The sequence below is a fragment of the Muntiacus reevesi genome, chromosome 2, assembly GCF_963930625.1.
Source record: "Muntiacus reevesi chromosome 2, mMunRee1.1, whole genome shotgun sequence".
In the NCBI taxonomy this organism is placed as follows: domain Eukaryota; kingdom Metazoa; phylum Chordata; class Mammalia; order Artiodactyla; family Cervidae; genus Muntiacus; species Muntiacus reevesi.
In genome coordinates this window covers 177,073,838-177,090,014 of record NC_089250.1, presented here as the reverse complement: position 1 = coordinate 177,090,014, position 16,177 = coordinate 177,073,838, and the positions used below count along the sequence as shown (strand labels likewise).

Below are 16,177 nucleotides of genomic sequence, written 5' to 3'. Positions count from 1 at the left end.
GTCTGGTTTTTTGTTCCTCAGCATGAAGACTTTTTGCTTGCCCTGCAGATGAATGAAGAACAGTATCAAAAGGTAATTGAAATTTCATCTAATTAACTTCTTCTGGGTATTTCCATTAGCTGTTTTTCTCATCTTACATTTTCTACACATTTTGATGACAAATTGGTTCCCTTAACCTTTGCTATTGATGAGTTTGTGGTTCAGCTAAGTTAAAATCAAGTATTAAACCTTTGCTTCCAAATTGGATTAGATTTGGAGGAAAGATAATATTGTTAGAGTTGTTCCTCTTAAACATTGCCTGGGATCCGTTAGACTCTTAAAGCAAAATTTAGAACTCACATGTCACTTGAGAGTTAGAAAGGAGAGATACGTTTAACTCAGGACCAGATGGATTTTGTGTGACATCGGCCATCATCACATAGTGGCTGTTTCTAATGTGGTAGAAGTGAACTAATGACTGGATCAGTCACTGCCCTTAAAAAGGGTAAGTTTCCTGGTATTCACAGAACTTCAAATGCTGCTTTATATGGCTTCAGTAGTCCCTTAAGATAAAGCTCGGACTGAGATACAACCCCGTCCACTCTTGTCTTATAACAAGATGCAAAATGCAACTTTTGAAACGTTTTAAGATAATATCCCACATGCCACCTGTTCCTGACTGTTAGCATCTGATTACAGATGTTATAATCCTGCCAGTACAGTGAAATTCATGAATATGGTAACTTTATACAAAAGACGATGCCAAAGAATACCCCCTAAAAAACATGAAAATCACACTGTCTTTAGCTGTTAATATGTATTCATATTTGTACTGGCATCTTAAGCTAGATTTCTACAGCAGGAAACAGCTCATCATTGTTTTATGGCTTCTAGGGATTGCTTTTCACTTCCGAATGTGTTTGGGGTGGGGGAGTATGAAACATGGCTGCCTCCTCTACCTTAGTGTGGGGATTTCACATGTTTCTGCCCGCCTCCAGGATGGCCAGCTGATTGAGTGCCGCTGCTGCTACGGGGAGTTTCCATTCGAGGAGCTGACGCAGTGTGCTGACGCTCACTTGTTCTGCAAGGAGTGTCTCATCAGATACGCCCAAGAGGCTGTCTTTGGATCTGGGAAGGTAAGACTGATGCAGTGTGTCCACACAGTGTCTGTGGAGACCGCATTTATAGACAAGTGTAAATGCCTCATGGAAGTGCCTTTTCTGGGGCAAGGTGGAACTCTGCTAAGACATGCTGATATGTGTGATTCCTCTACAGCCTCTGATTTGTGTGATTATGTTGGTCCTAAGCACAGTAGATTTCTTTTCAGGGAACTGTTTAATTCTTGATGCTCTCATGCCTGGCTCATAGGAGCACCAGCTTCTTCACTCTTCTTCCTGTTCACAAATAAAATGAAGGATCAACACCAAGAGAGAATCCTGCAGCCTGTATTAAATATATGAGGCTGCAAAGTAGTATTTTTTTTTTAACAAAAATTTTAAAAGATTTTATACAGTTGTATTAAAATGAATAATATTTTATGCAAGATTATATTTCTCTGTGCAAAGTCAGTTTCTCTTTACACCAGCATAACACAGTGTAGAATTCAGAGTTTGTCTTAACGAACACTCGAAAACCACAATTGCTTTTCATAAGTGCCCCACCAGTAGTCAAACCACTTGATATCAGTTATTCTGAAATCAGTTGTAGTTTAGTCAAGGGCTGAGAGAGGGGTTGTAAATGATTAGCAGGATATAGGCATACTTAAAGATATTGCAAGTTCGGTTCCAGGCCACTGCAGTAAAATATGTATCACAATAAAACGACCACACGTGACTTTTTAATTTCCCAGTTCACAGAAGAGTCTTGTTTACACTGTACTGTCCTCTCTGGAGTGTGCAGTAGCTTTGTATCAGTCCCCACCCCTCCTCCCACTCACCTCTGCCGAGGTTCGACCTCCAGCTTTTCCAGGAACTAGAGGGAGAGTCAGCTTGCTTATCTTGAGTACCTCCTTTTCAGACCTGAGCTAGAACTTTCCTCCTCTAATCTGCTAAGCCATTTACCTGTCCTTATCTGCTTCCCATCTTCATATATTCTGGTTTAGACTGGTCCTAAGGTGGATTCAGAGATGGACTTTGTGTTTTTATTTCTTGGTTTCCTTATTTTGAGAGTGCTTTCTCAGAGAAGAACGGACAGAAGAGGGGACCTGTTCACCGTCTCAGAGTCTGTGTCCTGAACCACTGTTTATTTTCTTTGCATTGAAAGATGCATTTAACCACTGAAATTTTTGTGTGTGTGCTTCTGAAAACTTGGGTTAAATTTTTCCCCCTTTTTCTCCTGGCGGTGTCATTCTAGTCAGAGCTCAGCTGCATGGAGGGCAGCTGCACGTGCTCATTCCCAGCCAGTGAGCTGGAGAAGGTGCTTCCCCAGGCCATCCTGTATAAATACTATGAGCGAAAAGCAGAGGAGGAGGTTGCAGCAGCCTACGCTGATGAGCTTGTCAGGTGAGTTCTCGGAGTCAGCTCGTTCCCCGTCAGGAAGACTGAGACTGCCTGGGCCCTTTCATTTTGACAGTGAAGTTCTATGGCAGAGCCCTAGCTGCAAATTTTCTGGCATTTCTTGCTTTGAAATAATAATTTTATTAATGGAAAGATCTGCAGTTCAGATTTTTACTTCCATTCCATGGCACCTCTTAATCATCTGGCTTCTAGGTATAGTCCTTGTACATTGAGTTAGAAGAGAGGTGATGTGTGTAGGGTTCCCAGAAAGGTATGTATACTGAGTGGTTTGCACTGAGGCAGGACTCAGAATGGCACCTGCATTTCCTGGTGAGAGCCAGCACAGAGAGCCTGAGTCTGTGTTTTAAAGAAAAGTAAGGAGTAAAGAGAGGTGTGGCTGTCCAGCTGAAAACTGTCTTAGAATGAACAGTCAGACTTCAGTGTTCTGAGTCTCCTTCCTTCTGCTGTTCTGATTGTAGGTGCCCCTCCTGCAGCTTTCCTGCTCTGTTGGACAGCGATGTGAAGAGGTTCAGTTGTCCCAATCCTCGCTGTCGAAAGGTAGGGAGGCAAATGCCTTTTCTAGACTCACGTTTGAATTTGGTATTATGGACTGCCTTAGTGGCACAGACCCTGCTGGTCATCTGCAGGCTGACCCCTGAGAAGGATTGGAGTGCTCTCCTTTGCATGAAAGCAGATGAATTTGCTACCTTGTGAGGTGGTTGACTTTGTTTCAGAGATGGGGGCCACCTACAGAATTTAATCACAAAGCTCTGGATGCCTGGTTTATGCCATCTTCCTCAAGGGCAGATACTGTAGTATAGAATGTGAAGGCTTTTGTGTTTTTCCACTGTGCCAGTATTTTTCTTGCTTGCTCTCTCACCATCCTATTGTGCTCAAACACTTCTTTTCACATGTGCGTTCACACACATCTTGCCACCTTCAAAGTCCACGTGGTGCTTCTTTGATTAACAGAACTGGGCACCATGGTGGCGTCTCTGTCACATCTGGTAGACCACTTCCTCAGCTGTTCTCATATGGACTGGTCGTGTAGGGTGAGACCAAAGCGGTCCAAACACCTTGCTGCTGAAAGTCTTTCTTCTTTGACTCCTACTTCGTGAGCTGAGAGTGTCTTGAAATTTGTCAACCGTTTATATAAGCCATTTTAAAGTTTTTAAGGAATATAGTATTGGCATCTAGCTAGACAAGTATATTTTCAGCCATTTTCCTAAAATAGAATGAGCAGAGTTGAATGTTAAAATCTCCCCCACCCCCTGCCCTTTTGGAAAGTGAAGAAATGAAAGTGGATATTGGAAAAGGAAGGAGAAGCTAGACTGACAGACTAAAACCTTACTCATTTTGTTTTCAACATTAGTATTTCTGGGTGAAATCTGGGTATTTTCAACAGTTGATGTATCCATTGAGTAATGTGTCCCCATCCCAGGCTGTAGTCTCTGGCATCTTGAAACTAAGAAAGCAGAGTAGCTGACTGTCCCGCGTGGTTCCAGTGTGTGCACCACTAGAATGCCTGGGAAGGTGGGGCCTGAACTAGGATGCAGAGAGCAAGGAGGCAGCAGCCACAGGAAGGAAAGGGTGGGAGTGACGTGAAAGTGAAGATGTGGAGTGTTCAGGGTCCAGAGAGCAGTCCCCTCCTGGACGCGACTGGTACGGGGAGTGTGACGAGAAAGGCTCAGGCCCACGAGCTGGGAGGGGCCGGGGCTGTGCATGCAGGCCTTCAGCACCATCCTGAGGCGGGGGCTGGGGCTGAAACAGCAGAGGTTGGTCTGGCTATTGAGTGATCTAGGTGAGAGCTGCACATCATTGTCACCTGCCCTCCTCGGGAGTCTCCATGAATTGCTAAGCTTGAGCTAGAGATTATATTTCCTGATACGATGCCAAATTAGACTCTGCCAGTGAAAGTGCTTGTGTATGATTTGGAAGGCCAAAGACAGTTACAGGAAGGTGTCAAGCTATGTGGGAGTCTGAAACAGTGCCCCATGAGTATCTGAGATATCCAACCTGGATGTCAGCAGAACCTTCCTTCAGGCTGTTAAGACCCTAGGCAGAAAAACTGAGTATTCTGCTTCCTCTCTGTGGGAGGAACATACACTCCCTGCCAAACTTGGAGAGGGCTGTGTAGCTTCTGTGGGCCAATGCAGTGTGAGTGTGGATGAGAGGTCACTTGCAGGAAGCGTGGTAAAACGTATGCTTAGAAGTGATGTCAGCAAGGTGATAGAATAGGTAGCCCTAAACTCTCCTCCCCCCACCCCCAGAAACACTGATTTAACAATACATGGACCGGACCCTTGTGAGAAATCTGAAAACCAGTTACACGGCTCCTGTACTCCAGACAGCGCAGTCAGCTGATAGGATATTAGTGGAACTCACCCCAGAGTCCTTCCCCAGCACATGGGGCACACATGGAGGAAACGCCCAACTCCTCACATCCCCTTGGAGGGGTGACAAGCAGACTGGGACACACATCTGACACTCAGACTTCTCAGAGAACTTCCCCAAGGGGCTGGCTTGTATCTTTCCTGAGTCTAAGCACGGCCAGGAGGGAGCACCAGTTTTCAGATCACCGAGGACAAAGGCAGTGGTTTGGACTAGCAAATGTTCACTCACCTTTGCCACTTTGCTTGGCTTAGTGTAGAGAGAGCAGGAGAAAACCCCAGTTCCCAGCTTCTGCTTGGAAAAGGGAAGAGTTGGAACGTGCTCCAGTGTTCGTTTTTTGGGTTACTGCCCAGGGGACTGGTTTCTGTCTGACTTGATTCAGCCCTGACAGGGCCCTGCATACTCTAGATGCCTGGAGGCCTCTGGGAACAAAGAGCTGAGAGGCTTGCTGCTGTTCCCAAAGACTTGTAGTGTAGCAGAGAGAGGCCATTACATCTCTGTGGCTTTTGCCTTGAGGGGAAACGAAAAGTGGGACATACATATCCAGTGTTCCAGCTTTTGGGGAGTGGAGTGCTCTTTAAGGGGCTGGTTTCTCTCTTGCCCAACTCTGAGCACTAATGAGACCCACCATACTACTCTAGATGCCCAAGGGTTGCTTGCTCAGTCACTTCAGTCATGTCTGAGTCTTTGTGACCCCATGGACCATAAGCCCACCAGTCTCCTCTGTCCATGGGACTCTCCAGGCAAGAATACTGGAGAGGGTTGCCATGCCCTCTTCTAGGGGATGTTCCCGACCCAGGGATTGAACCTGCATCTCTTGCATTGCATGCAGGGCGTTTACCCACCATGCCACCTGGGAAGCTCACTTAAAGGCTACTGAGAACAAGAGCGAGCTGGGCGTCTTACAGCAGCTCCAGAGAACCTGCAGTACTGCAGACAGACACCAGAGGGAGCAAGAGATTGCAAACTCCCGAAAAAGAAAACCTCTCTAAATTGGAAATTTACAAGCATAAGTCTAGAGAAGGTGCATCCAGAGAAGTTTGAAAGTCCTCCATAATCTATTGCCTGATTGATTGGTGAAGGCTTTTCCCTGTAAAAGGCCAGTCTAGAACAACCCTGGCAGTCCAGTGATTCGGAATCTGCTTGCCAGTGCAGGGGACACGGGTTCCCTGAATTTCAGTCACACAAAATGGAGAAGAAGTTCTAGAGATGTGCCACACAGCAGTGCCCATGTAGTTAATGTACTGAACTGCACACTTAAAATGTGTTAATAAGGTGGTTGTCCAGTCACTAAGTTGTGGCTGACTCTGCAACCCCAAGGCCTGCAGCACGCCAGGCTTCCTTGTCCTTCATGGTCTCCTGGAGTCTGCTCAAACTCATGTCCATTGAGTTGGTGATACATCCAACCATCTCATCCTCTGTCATCCCCTCCACTTGCCTTCAGTCTTTCAGTCTACCTTGAATAAGGCAGAATCCATGTTTGTTGTTTTTACCCCAATTTCAAAAGGAGAGAGAGCATATCTTTCACTGTCTTTTCCTTCTGCCAAGATAGATGTGTACAAATAAGTTTGTTTTGAGCTATTGAATTTTGAGTTTGTTCCAGCAGCAAACCTAGCACATTCTGACTGGTACAGATCATGAGAACCAGAACTAACATGGGAGTGGAAAAAAGGAAAGACAGTAGGGAGATAGGATTAGAAAGAGGTAGTTTGATATGGATGTGGGCAGAAACCTGGATGACTCATTTTTCTGGTTTGAACCTCTGAGTGGATGATGATACTATTCACACAGAATTGGAAGTAGATTAGAAAAAGGTTCCAGGAGATGCGATCAGCTCTGTTTTGGACATGTTGAGTTTTGAGAGTGGAAGTATTCAGTAAGTGTCCTTTTCCCAGGGCCTGGCACACATCAGGTGCTCAGTATTTATTTGGAGCGTGACTGTGGTCAGGAGCACAGGGGAGATCTAGGCTGTAGGAAGGTTTTGGAGTTAGGAGTAAGAAACATTGAAAGGAGGGAGTCCTGGGGGAAAACTGAATGGAGTGTGGGAACTCAAGGGGGCTGGAGTGAGGCCCTGTAGGAGTGAGGTCACCGGAGGCAGCTTATGGGTGAGTTTAGGGAAAGCATGACCTTAAGAGTCTTGCTGCCTGAGTTGAAAATCACCTTTGCAGTGGTTCACAGCTTTGCTGTCCCTCAGTGGTGCTCTGCAGTGAAGAGATTGCATCGCGCAGCCTGTTCATTGCAGTGTGCTGCAGGACTCGAATCTCACTTGCGCACAGGAGCGCTCGAGGTCTAGACTTGTGTTTGGACCAGTGTGAAAAATGAAGGGAAAGCTCTCTCGAGGGACCTGAGTCAGCGACAGCCGGTTAACAGTTAATGCTTACCAAGAACTTGCCACCTGTCCTTTGAAAAGAAGGGAGAACTTAAAAGTGAAATGTTGCTGTGTGTGTGTGCATGCTCAGTTGTGTCCAACTCTGTGTGACCCCATGGAGTGTAGCCCGCCAGGCTCCTCTGTCCATGAGATTTCCCAGGCAAGAGTACTGGAATGGGTTGTCATTTCCTCCTCTAGGAGCCATGGAGAGATTCGCCACAAGGTGGCACTAACACTCCATGAGGAAAGGTTTTCTCTTGGGCATTTCAAGTGTGCATGTCAGCGAAACAGTCTAGTAAGAACTGACAGAATTCTTTTGGGTTCAGCACCAAAGCAGACCACCCCGCTCATTCAGAACTTCACATCAGAGATGTCGTTGTTAGGGCAGATGCTGTTACCTTTTTCACTTGCACCTGTTCTCCTGATGGTGTACTTTATCAACTAGATGGCTGAACCAGCCTTTCATCCTTCAGGGTTCCTCCTCTTCAAGAAATAAACCACAGGCTAGTTTGGCCCTTTTGAGACTAAGGGCATCTGCTCCCCGATTGCAGTGTCACTGTCAGTAATCTGAACTCCAGTTAAATTTCCAGGACCTTGTCACTCCGAGATGAGGCGTTTATATGAATGCATTATCTGGAAGGAGGGCGTGAATGCCTGGAATTACTCCCGTGAGATCCGGGAAGAGTAAGACAGTGTGTCTTTTGATGAAATGTGGAGAGTCTTTGTTTCGTTGATGTGGTGGAATGCTTTTGTCAAGGCCCTCAGCATCCTGTATATTCTCAGATAAAGAATTCATCAGTTTGTTTTTAACATGCTGCTTTTAGGAGTGGATTGGATGTGTTTGAGCTGGGACTGCAGGGTATTAAATTAAGAAGAGATTTGAATGTGATGCTTCTGGAATGTTTTTTAGGGTCAGAAATGTCCCTGTTGGGCCTCTTTCTACCTGTCTAGAATTGTGACTTTGCTCCATAAGCTCAGAGGTGTAAGAAGAGCTTTCCAGAAAGGTAGCCGGGGCCACACGGTAGAGGTTTAGGAGCACTCACGAAGCCGGTGCTGTTAGGGAGATGGCTGGGTGGTGAAACTTTCATCAGAGTAACTGTGAAGACCCCTTTGCTCGATGTCTTTTAGTGGAACCCAAGAATGTGAACGGGATTGTGTAACCTCTCATCTTTTCCCAGGATCACTTACCCTTGTTTTTATATCTTTCTCACCTGCCAGCTTCTCTGCTCATCTTTTTTCATGCTTTCCAGGCCCCATCCTGTCGTTGGTAGCTTTCAGTGTTAACTGACTCGATAGCAGTAAAATATCACCAAAATTCACATCTGCAGTGAACCAGTTTTTTGCTAAAAAAAACAGGCATCTGCAGCTGCCTGCAGTAGCTCAGTGGCTGCGTGGAGAGAATGGAAATGAACCTGGACCAGCTGTCCATGCCAGGGCAGTTCCAGCTGTGACAGCGGACGGTTGGCACTTATTAGCCACACTATAATTTGAGGCCCAGCCAGTCAGCTGACTCCTGTGCTGAGCACAGGCCTTTACATTTATCTAGACGTGAATGAAGCCTGACGCTCTTGTTCCCACTCTGAGGGAGGACCTTTGTTCAGGGAGTAATGTTGAGAAGAACCAAATGTCTGGATAACAAAGGGATTTTTAAATCACCAGGTGAGTGCTCATCTGCTGGTGTGGAAGTCCAGGCTGCCTGATGCAGGCCCACAGGGGTGAGGCGGGGTGGGGACTCCTCCTCAGCCCTCAGCTGCCCCTGCTTCTCCCAGGTGTCACTTCCTTCAGAGCCCCAGGGGCTCCAGCCGAACCACTTAAGAGCTCAGGCTGCAGCGGTGTGCAGGTGTGGCGGGAAGGATGCTTTGCGAGGCCCTAGGCTCCCATAGGTCCCAGAGTCATCCAAGGAAGTGTCCATCGAGGGAAAGTGGTGGTGCTGAGAACCCAAAGTGGGGCCACCCTGCCACCACACACAGCCCAGAGTGGATCCCAGAGGCCATCCCTATGAGCCATCCCCTGCTGAGCGCTGAGCAGGGCTGCCGTTACAGCAGTGAGGTTTCAGGATTTAACTCTCTTTGTCTTAATATTTTTGTCAGCTTCCACTTTTTAAAATTCCACACAGTGAATAGCATAGTGAGTCTGTTCATCATAGGCATCTCAAATCCACGCACTTCTTTCCTTGACATCTTAGCACATTAAGCACTGTGTTTGAGAAGCTAGATCTTCCAGTTAGGGATGTGTATTTGTGTGTTTCCAGGAAGAATAAAGGCAACGAAAAGCAAATATTGCTTTCCTCTTCCTACTCTGCCTTCCCTAATAAAACTTAAATAAATACCATCTCTGCTGTTGTTTGCAATAGTTATTTTAAAAGGAGACAGATATGTACCCAAAATAGGGAAAGGTAAAAACATGCTTGCATTAAACTGAAATGCCAGTATGAATAAAACATTTATTTTTGCTTCCCCTCAACTGTACAGAAATAGTTTTTATTCTTATACAGTCATAGCTCATTTTATTACGCTTCACAGATACTGCAGTTTTTTATTTTTTTTAATAAATGGAAGTCTTCTGTCAGCTCTGCATTGAGCAAGTCTGTTGCTATTTTTCCAACAGCATTTGCTCACTTTGTGTCTCTGGCATATCTTGGTAATTCTTGCCTTATTTCAGACTTTTATTATTATATTTGTTATGGTGATCTGTAATCAGTGATCTTTGATATTACTCTCACACAAGGATTATGGACTCGCTGAAGGCTCAGGTGATGGTTACATTCGTTGGCAATAAAGTATTTTTTAATTAAGTCTGTATTTAACTGTTAGATACAATGCCATTGTACACATAGTACATTGTATAGTGTCAACATAACTTTTACATTCACTGAGCAATCAAAGCAGTCAGGTGACTCACTCTGCTGCATATCTGCTTTTGTAGGCCTCTGGGACAGCACCTGCGAGGTATCCAAAGTTAGGGGACTGGTGAGCGGGGGCTAGTGCAGCCCCTCAGATCTCTCCCCTCGACACTCAGAAGTCAGCTGCTAACTTTCCAGCAGGTGGTGAAGTGCATTTCAGAGCCACAGTGGGCCAGACATGAGCTGTCATGGTAGACTTTGGGGCCTGAGGGCAGAGCAGCAGCCTGGGCCTTGGGTTTTTGTCGACTTTCCTCGCCCCCAGGAAATGGGCATCGCTCTGTCATGCCCTCAGAGAAGTGAAGCACTTCTTAATGAAGCAGCTTTAAATGGTTAAGATGTTGCCACCTTCTAGGGGACAGATCACAGAACTTCCTGTTCAGTTCAGGATGAAGAGCCTTTACTTTCTCCTGGGTCAGCATTGCATGGGACAAGTACTTTTTTTGCTGGGCTGTATTGGTAAATTCTCTGTTTTGAGAGTTCTTTTTGAACACAGCTGCATGAGAAGTGTTCTTCGACGCCCCTGATCCAGAGCCAGCCCTTCGCTGGGTGCCCTAGCTTTGGTCACGAGGCAGCTAAGCAGACAGTCTGGAGGAGTGGTTAACACGAGGCTTTTGCTCTTAAACCTCTCTTGCTTAATCCGAGCTCTTCCTCTTTTCGGCATCATGACCTAGGTAGATACGTCATCTCCCTGAGCCACATTTCCTTTATCTGTCAAATGAGAACAGTTGCACCTGTTTGATGGAGCTTTTGTAAATGGCTTGTCAGTTATACCTCTGTATAAATCTATACCAGGGACTGGGGTGGGGAGTTGCATTAAACGACAGTGTAACTGAGGTGCTTACCCCACTGGCCCTCACCTGTCTCAGTCAGTAAAGCAGCCGCTGCCCTTCAGGGAAGGCGGAGACTGATGCCGAGTGTGTGCAGGTGCTGTGCAGGCCCGGGTGAGCAGGGGACCTCCTAGACAGGAAGGAGGCGCCGCCTCCCTGAGTTTTGTAGAATTTGCTACCACAGAATCACAGGGTTCCCCTAATGGGGACAGTTGTAAAGTCCTGTCAGAGGGCCAAAAGAGGACTCCGCACTTATCTCCGATAGCATCGCTGACTCCATGAACATGAAATTGAGCAAACTCCGGGAGATAGTGCAGCACAGAGAAGCCTGGTGGGCTGCAGGCCATGGGGTCGTGAAGAGTCAGACACGACATAGCAACTGAACACCACCACTTAATTTTTCAAATCATGTAGTCAAAAAATTTCATTTCTTAAAAAGAAAAATTCTTTTCTTACTAGCATGCCACAGAGGAGAGGAGATAGGTTTTTGAAGCTAGAATTTTTGCTGACCAGTCTGCTCTGTCAGAAATGACTGCTGTCACTTGAGCCCCCAGCGTTCAAGTTGAGAGGAGAGCCCCGTTTTGCCCTGGGGAGAGCTGTGCCTTAAAGCAGGCTGTTCGTGGGTTCACCCTCCGTGTCTCAGCCACTCCACTGCCAGGTCCCCTCCCTTCGGGTTTCTTGTTGATTTTTTGTTTATCCCTGTTCAGAAGGATTGGCATCCCAGAGAATGCTATTCAAAGAGATGAGTGTGGGAAAGGCCTGGAAACAAAATAGATAGTACATTTTGCTGGAGAACTCAGAGTCGGTCATAAAGGAAAAATGTTTAACAATCTGTGGCTCGTCTCCGTGACCCGTTCGTTGGCCATTGTCCTCACAGGAGGGCACTGCCCTTTGTATCTCGGCCGTCACCCCCATGTGAGTGCAGCGGGCAGGCCTGGAGGTGGGCGCTGCTCGCCTTGCCTTTTACTGTCCTTTAGCAGGAGGACACAGCTCCTTGTCTGTCTAGTGTTGTTTTGGTCTCTACTAAAAGACACTGTGGTACTTAAAAAGATTCTGTGGATTGACAGGTCTGTTTGCGCAGTTCATTAAATAGAAACTCTGACCCTTTTTCGTCAAGAGTTTTCTGGCCGCCATTGGCCATTGCTTATCAGACTCCTAACAGCCTACCACTGTTCACACACCGTTCGGGTATCAGAAGCTCTCAAGTGCCTCTTTAGCTGGAAACCACATTAGTTGTTTAGTGCTTTCAGACATTTTGCTAATATCACTTAATTCATTTTTCTATGCCTGTGCCCTCATCAAAGGAAAGATGCTTTTCGAGTCAGAGTCTTTAGACATCTCATGTTTAAAAAAAAAGAGGCCTCCTGTTAAAAATCCTTCCAAGAATTGATAATCTACAAAATATCTTTTTATAGAGTCATTTGCCTCCTTTTTGTCTTTACACTAATTGCATGTTACTAGCTGTTAGGATCTTAATTTTAGTGATCCTCATCGTGACGTCCTTGAGGAGGGAGGAGGGTTGCATGTGTGTTGGAGTGCAAAGCGATAGTGTCCCCTCTTTGCATTCTCAGCACAGAGCACTGCAGGGCTTCCAGCCTTCCAGGTAGAAGGAAAATTGTTGCTATAGTAATAACACAAGCACGAAAACACCCTGTATCCTCCTGGGTGTCTGTGTCAGGGAGAAGGAATGTAGGCAAGGGAAGAGGTAGCAGAGAGGAATGTTCAGGCAAAATCAGAATGGAGCTTGGGCTGAAGCTGCCTCTGGGTGGAATTTCATGTGTTTACTGTTGAATTCAAGGTCATTTTCTGATTGCTTTGTGGTCGCCAGGAATGTAAATGGTCTTTTACTCCTCAGTGTCCTCCCTGACTTTGAGACAAACATACCCAGAATGAGAAGTGCCTCTCCCGTCCCCAGAGGCCAGGTGGGATCGACCACTCAGACCCACGTCACCCACTGCCCTTCGTCTCCAATGTAACAGGCTAAGGAGCCAGCTCTGCCGTCTCTTTGGAAGCCTCATGGCAGCTGTGTGCTCTGCGTCTGTATTACATGCTAATGTCCCTTGAGAAGATGGACTGGGAATCACCTTGGTAACTCAGAGCAGTGCTGAGAAACCAAGGGCAGGCCGCCGAGGTCAGTGGGAGGAGCCCAGGGAAAAGCTGGTGCGCTGCCCTGCGGAGAGTCAGAGCCCGTCCTGTCAGGGCTTCTTGAGGCGAAAGTGGACTGTACATCCATGGACTTCTTCAGGCCAGGATACTGGAGTGGGTAGCCTTTCCCTTCTCTAGGGGATCTTCCCAACCCAGGGATCGAACCCAAGTCTCCCACATTGCAGGCGAATTCTTTACCACCTGAGCCAGCAGGGAAGCCCCAGAAGCATCAGAGTTGAGACCGCAGAAGTCCTGGTACCTGCCAGTAGAGCTCCTGCTGGGTTTGAGGGGCCTTCTGCCCCTTGTCCCCTCAAAGTCACATAGCCAGCAGGTGTCGACATCAGGAATCAAATCCGGGGTTTTCTTATCATTATTTGTGTGTTTTTAGGTGTGGTTTTGGTATGATAGGTTGGTTTTTTAAGAGTCCTTGTCTTTTAGAGATACAAACTGAAATACTTACAAATGAAGTGATGTGTAGTCTGCGATTTGCTTTGAAAATGTACTGGAAGAGGGAGAATGGCAGAGCAGACAGAGTTTAGGGAAGCCAAGATTGGCCATGAGCTAGTAGTTTATAAACACGAGTGATGGATACAGGGGATTCATTATATTATTTATGTTTGTGTGTATTTCCGTTTTTTCATAACAAGGTAATTTGAAAAACAAATAGAAATCTAGATGGGTTTGAATTCTCTCTGTGCTCTGACCTACTTTGCTTTGCTGCCTTGAGGGCACCTCACTCTTGAAAACGGGTGAGACCCTTCACTGAAGTGTTCTATTTCATGGCGTAGTCACTGCCTTAAGAGATGAGGGAAATTCGTGACATAACAGGGCAATATCAGCAGCTATTTGTGGGATGATTAAAGGGCTTATCATCCTCAAGGAGTGAGGGCTGTGTGTGGGGTTTCTCTGTGGGTATGAGATTCTTCTGTACACGTGATGGAGACCTGATGTTTTCCAGCCTCCCTGGGAAAAGAGACTTGAGCTGCCCGTCAGAAATCCAGAATGGATTGCTGGACTCTCCCGTAACCGGTGAAATGGGCTCCAGGGTCCTGGGGCCTGGCGCAGAGCCCTGCCAGAGGCTCCGGCACAGCCCTCACCAGGTTCTCTTCCTCTGGGGTGCCTTGCAGCCTGCAGTCCAGCCTTGAGGCCGGGAGGCCGACCAGATGACCTTTTGAGTGTCCTTCCAGGCCAGAGGCTCTGATTTCTAGAATACTGAGGACTTTCAAACTGGCATTGACATTTGGTTTTCAAAGAGAAGTAGGCTAAGAGAATTTCTTAGATCAGATCCCTGTAGCCCCATAAAAGCACTTTTCAGTTTTATTTCCCATCAGAAGCACGAATATGAAAAGCATTTTAAGTTTCAAAAGCTCCCTACATCTGATAAGCTGATCCACATTTTAGCCCAAAGAGTGTGAAACAGATCATGGTTTTTTTCTCTTGTCTTTGACAACAGCTTGTCCTTTTGCCTTCCTCTCCCCTCTTCTGTCACATTTTGCTGCTAAAAACATCTGTTGCTCCCTGTCTTGTTACCACAACCCTCTGGCCCCCTATTCCTATTCTCTCCGAGGCCAGCACCCGCTCTGACCTGACGTTCTCTCTGCCAACTTGGGTCTTTTTTTTCCAGGTGGCACCCTTACCCCTAAAGCCTTCATTCCAGGGCCCTGCCTGCATGTGGGTCCTTCCCTCTCTTTCTCTGGACTCAGTCCTTCCTAAAAACTTTTGTCTGGTCACCATGCAGAAGCCCCCACAGGGTCTTGCCCCTTATCATCCCTGACATTTTTTCCCTCTTCTCTGAACACGTTCATTAGCCACCCCCTCAGCCTAGACTTGTGGCAGGGTGGGTGGGACTCTGCCCTGTGGGGCTCTGATCAGATCTGGTCATTCGGATACTGATTGAGTGCTGCCGGGGCTGAAGAAACACTGGCGGCAGCCACAGCCCTCCTGAGCTCTGAGCCGGGGTGGCCAGCCCCGCGAGCACGGGAGCTGTGATGGTGGCTGCTCTCAGAGTCGGGAGAGCACATCATCAGAAAACACTTGTGCAGGAGCGGGGTCTCGGCCTGACTGCAGCCTAGTGGGTGGAGCAGGGGACCGGGCCTCTGACGTGAGCGAAGCGGTGTGAGTGGTCAGCCAGCAGGCAGTGTGACGGAGCAGGAGGACGTGGACTAGGAGGGGAGGCAGACCCCAGATGGCGAGGGCTTCGCAGAGCAGAGTGAGGACAGTGGGTCTGATTCTGGGCACTCCAGGGAGCTGTTGACAGCCTGGATGTTAGGACAGTGATCACAATGCCAGAAGGGTGGGCCTTGAGCGCCGTGAAGGAGGGAGAGGGAGGTGGGGCGGCCTGAGGGACAGAGTGTCAGGGGAGCTGGGCGGTCTTGTCAGTGGTGTTATCGGAAAGCGGCGTTTCTGGTGACCTGCTGACCCAGACCCGGGTCACACAGCGCTCCCATGGCCCTCAGTTACCTAGCCCTTCGATCCTGAGGCCGGTTTGTTTACGTTGTGCCTCGATCACTTGTGTGACTTCCTTCTCCAGAAGGTCTCCGTGGGGTTGGATTGGTCTTCTGAGGGCTGATGGGGACTGCTGGAGAGGGGCAGCAGCGGTCAGGAGGGACGGTGGAGGTGCCTGCCCGGGCCAGCGGTGGACGTGATCAGCCTGGTTGTCCCGGAGGCTCCTCCCTGTGGTGGGGCTTCCCCGGCGCGCAGCCCCCCGTGGGTCAAAGGAGTGTTAGGGAGGGGGCCCGACGAGAGGCCAGGCGCATCCTTCAGCAGCTGCTGCGGCTCTGCGGTGGCTCCACACCAGCTTGTTTGCTTTTTTTAGTCCTGGGCGCTTTTTAAACATGGAAGAAACCACGTAACCATCAGAGTTTTTTCCCCACACATTTAAAAAGACTTGTTTTTTCAGCCGAAAGCATGTTGGATTACGCTTAATTTCTCACTCAGATGGGCCTAATTTCCCTAACTCTGATGTGCATACAGAGATTTGCCAGATTTTCCTCTTACAGCATGTTTTCCCAGCTGCTGGGAGGCCTGCTTTTCTCCTGTGGGCCTCCTGACAGAAATGCACACTATTTAC

The 16,177-nt window shown here is 47.5% G+C and overlaps 1 protein-coding gene across 2 annotated transcripts in view; it reads left to right on the top strand.

Moving 5' to 3' along the window:
- The window catches only part of RNF216 (ring finger protein 216), a 113,312-nt gene that overhangs the window by 38,546 nt on the left and 58,589 nt on the right, over positions 1-16,177 (top strand). For both annotated transcript variants that reach the window (XM_065923744.1, XM_065923743.1), the window contains exons 10-13: positions 22-72; positions 978-1,115; positions 2,332-2,480; positions 2,954-3,032. In XM_065923744.1, the coding sequence (XP_065779816.1) occupies positions 22-72; positions 978-1,115; positions 2,332-2,480; positions 2,954-3,032 (417 nt within the window). The remainder of the gene's footprint in view (positions 1-21; positions 73-977; positions 1,116-2,331; positions 2,481-2,953; positions 3,033-16,177) is intronic.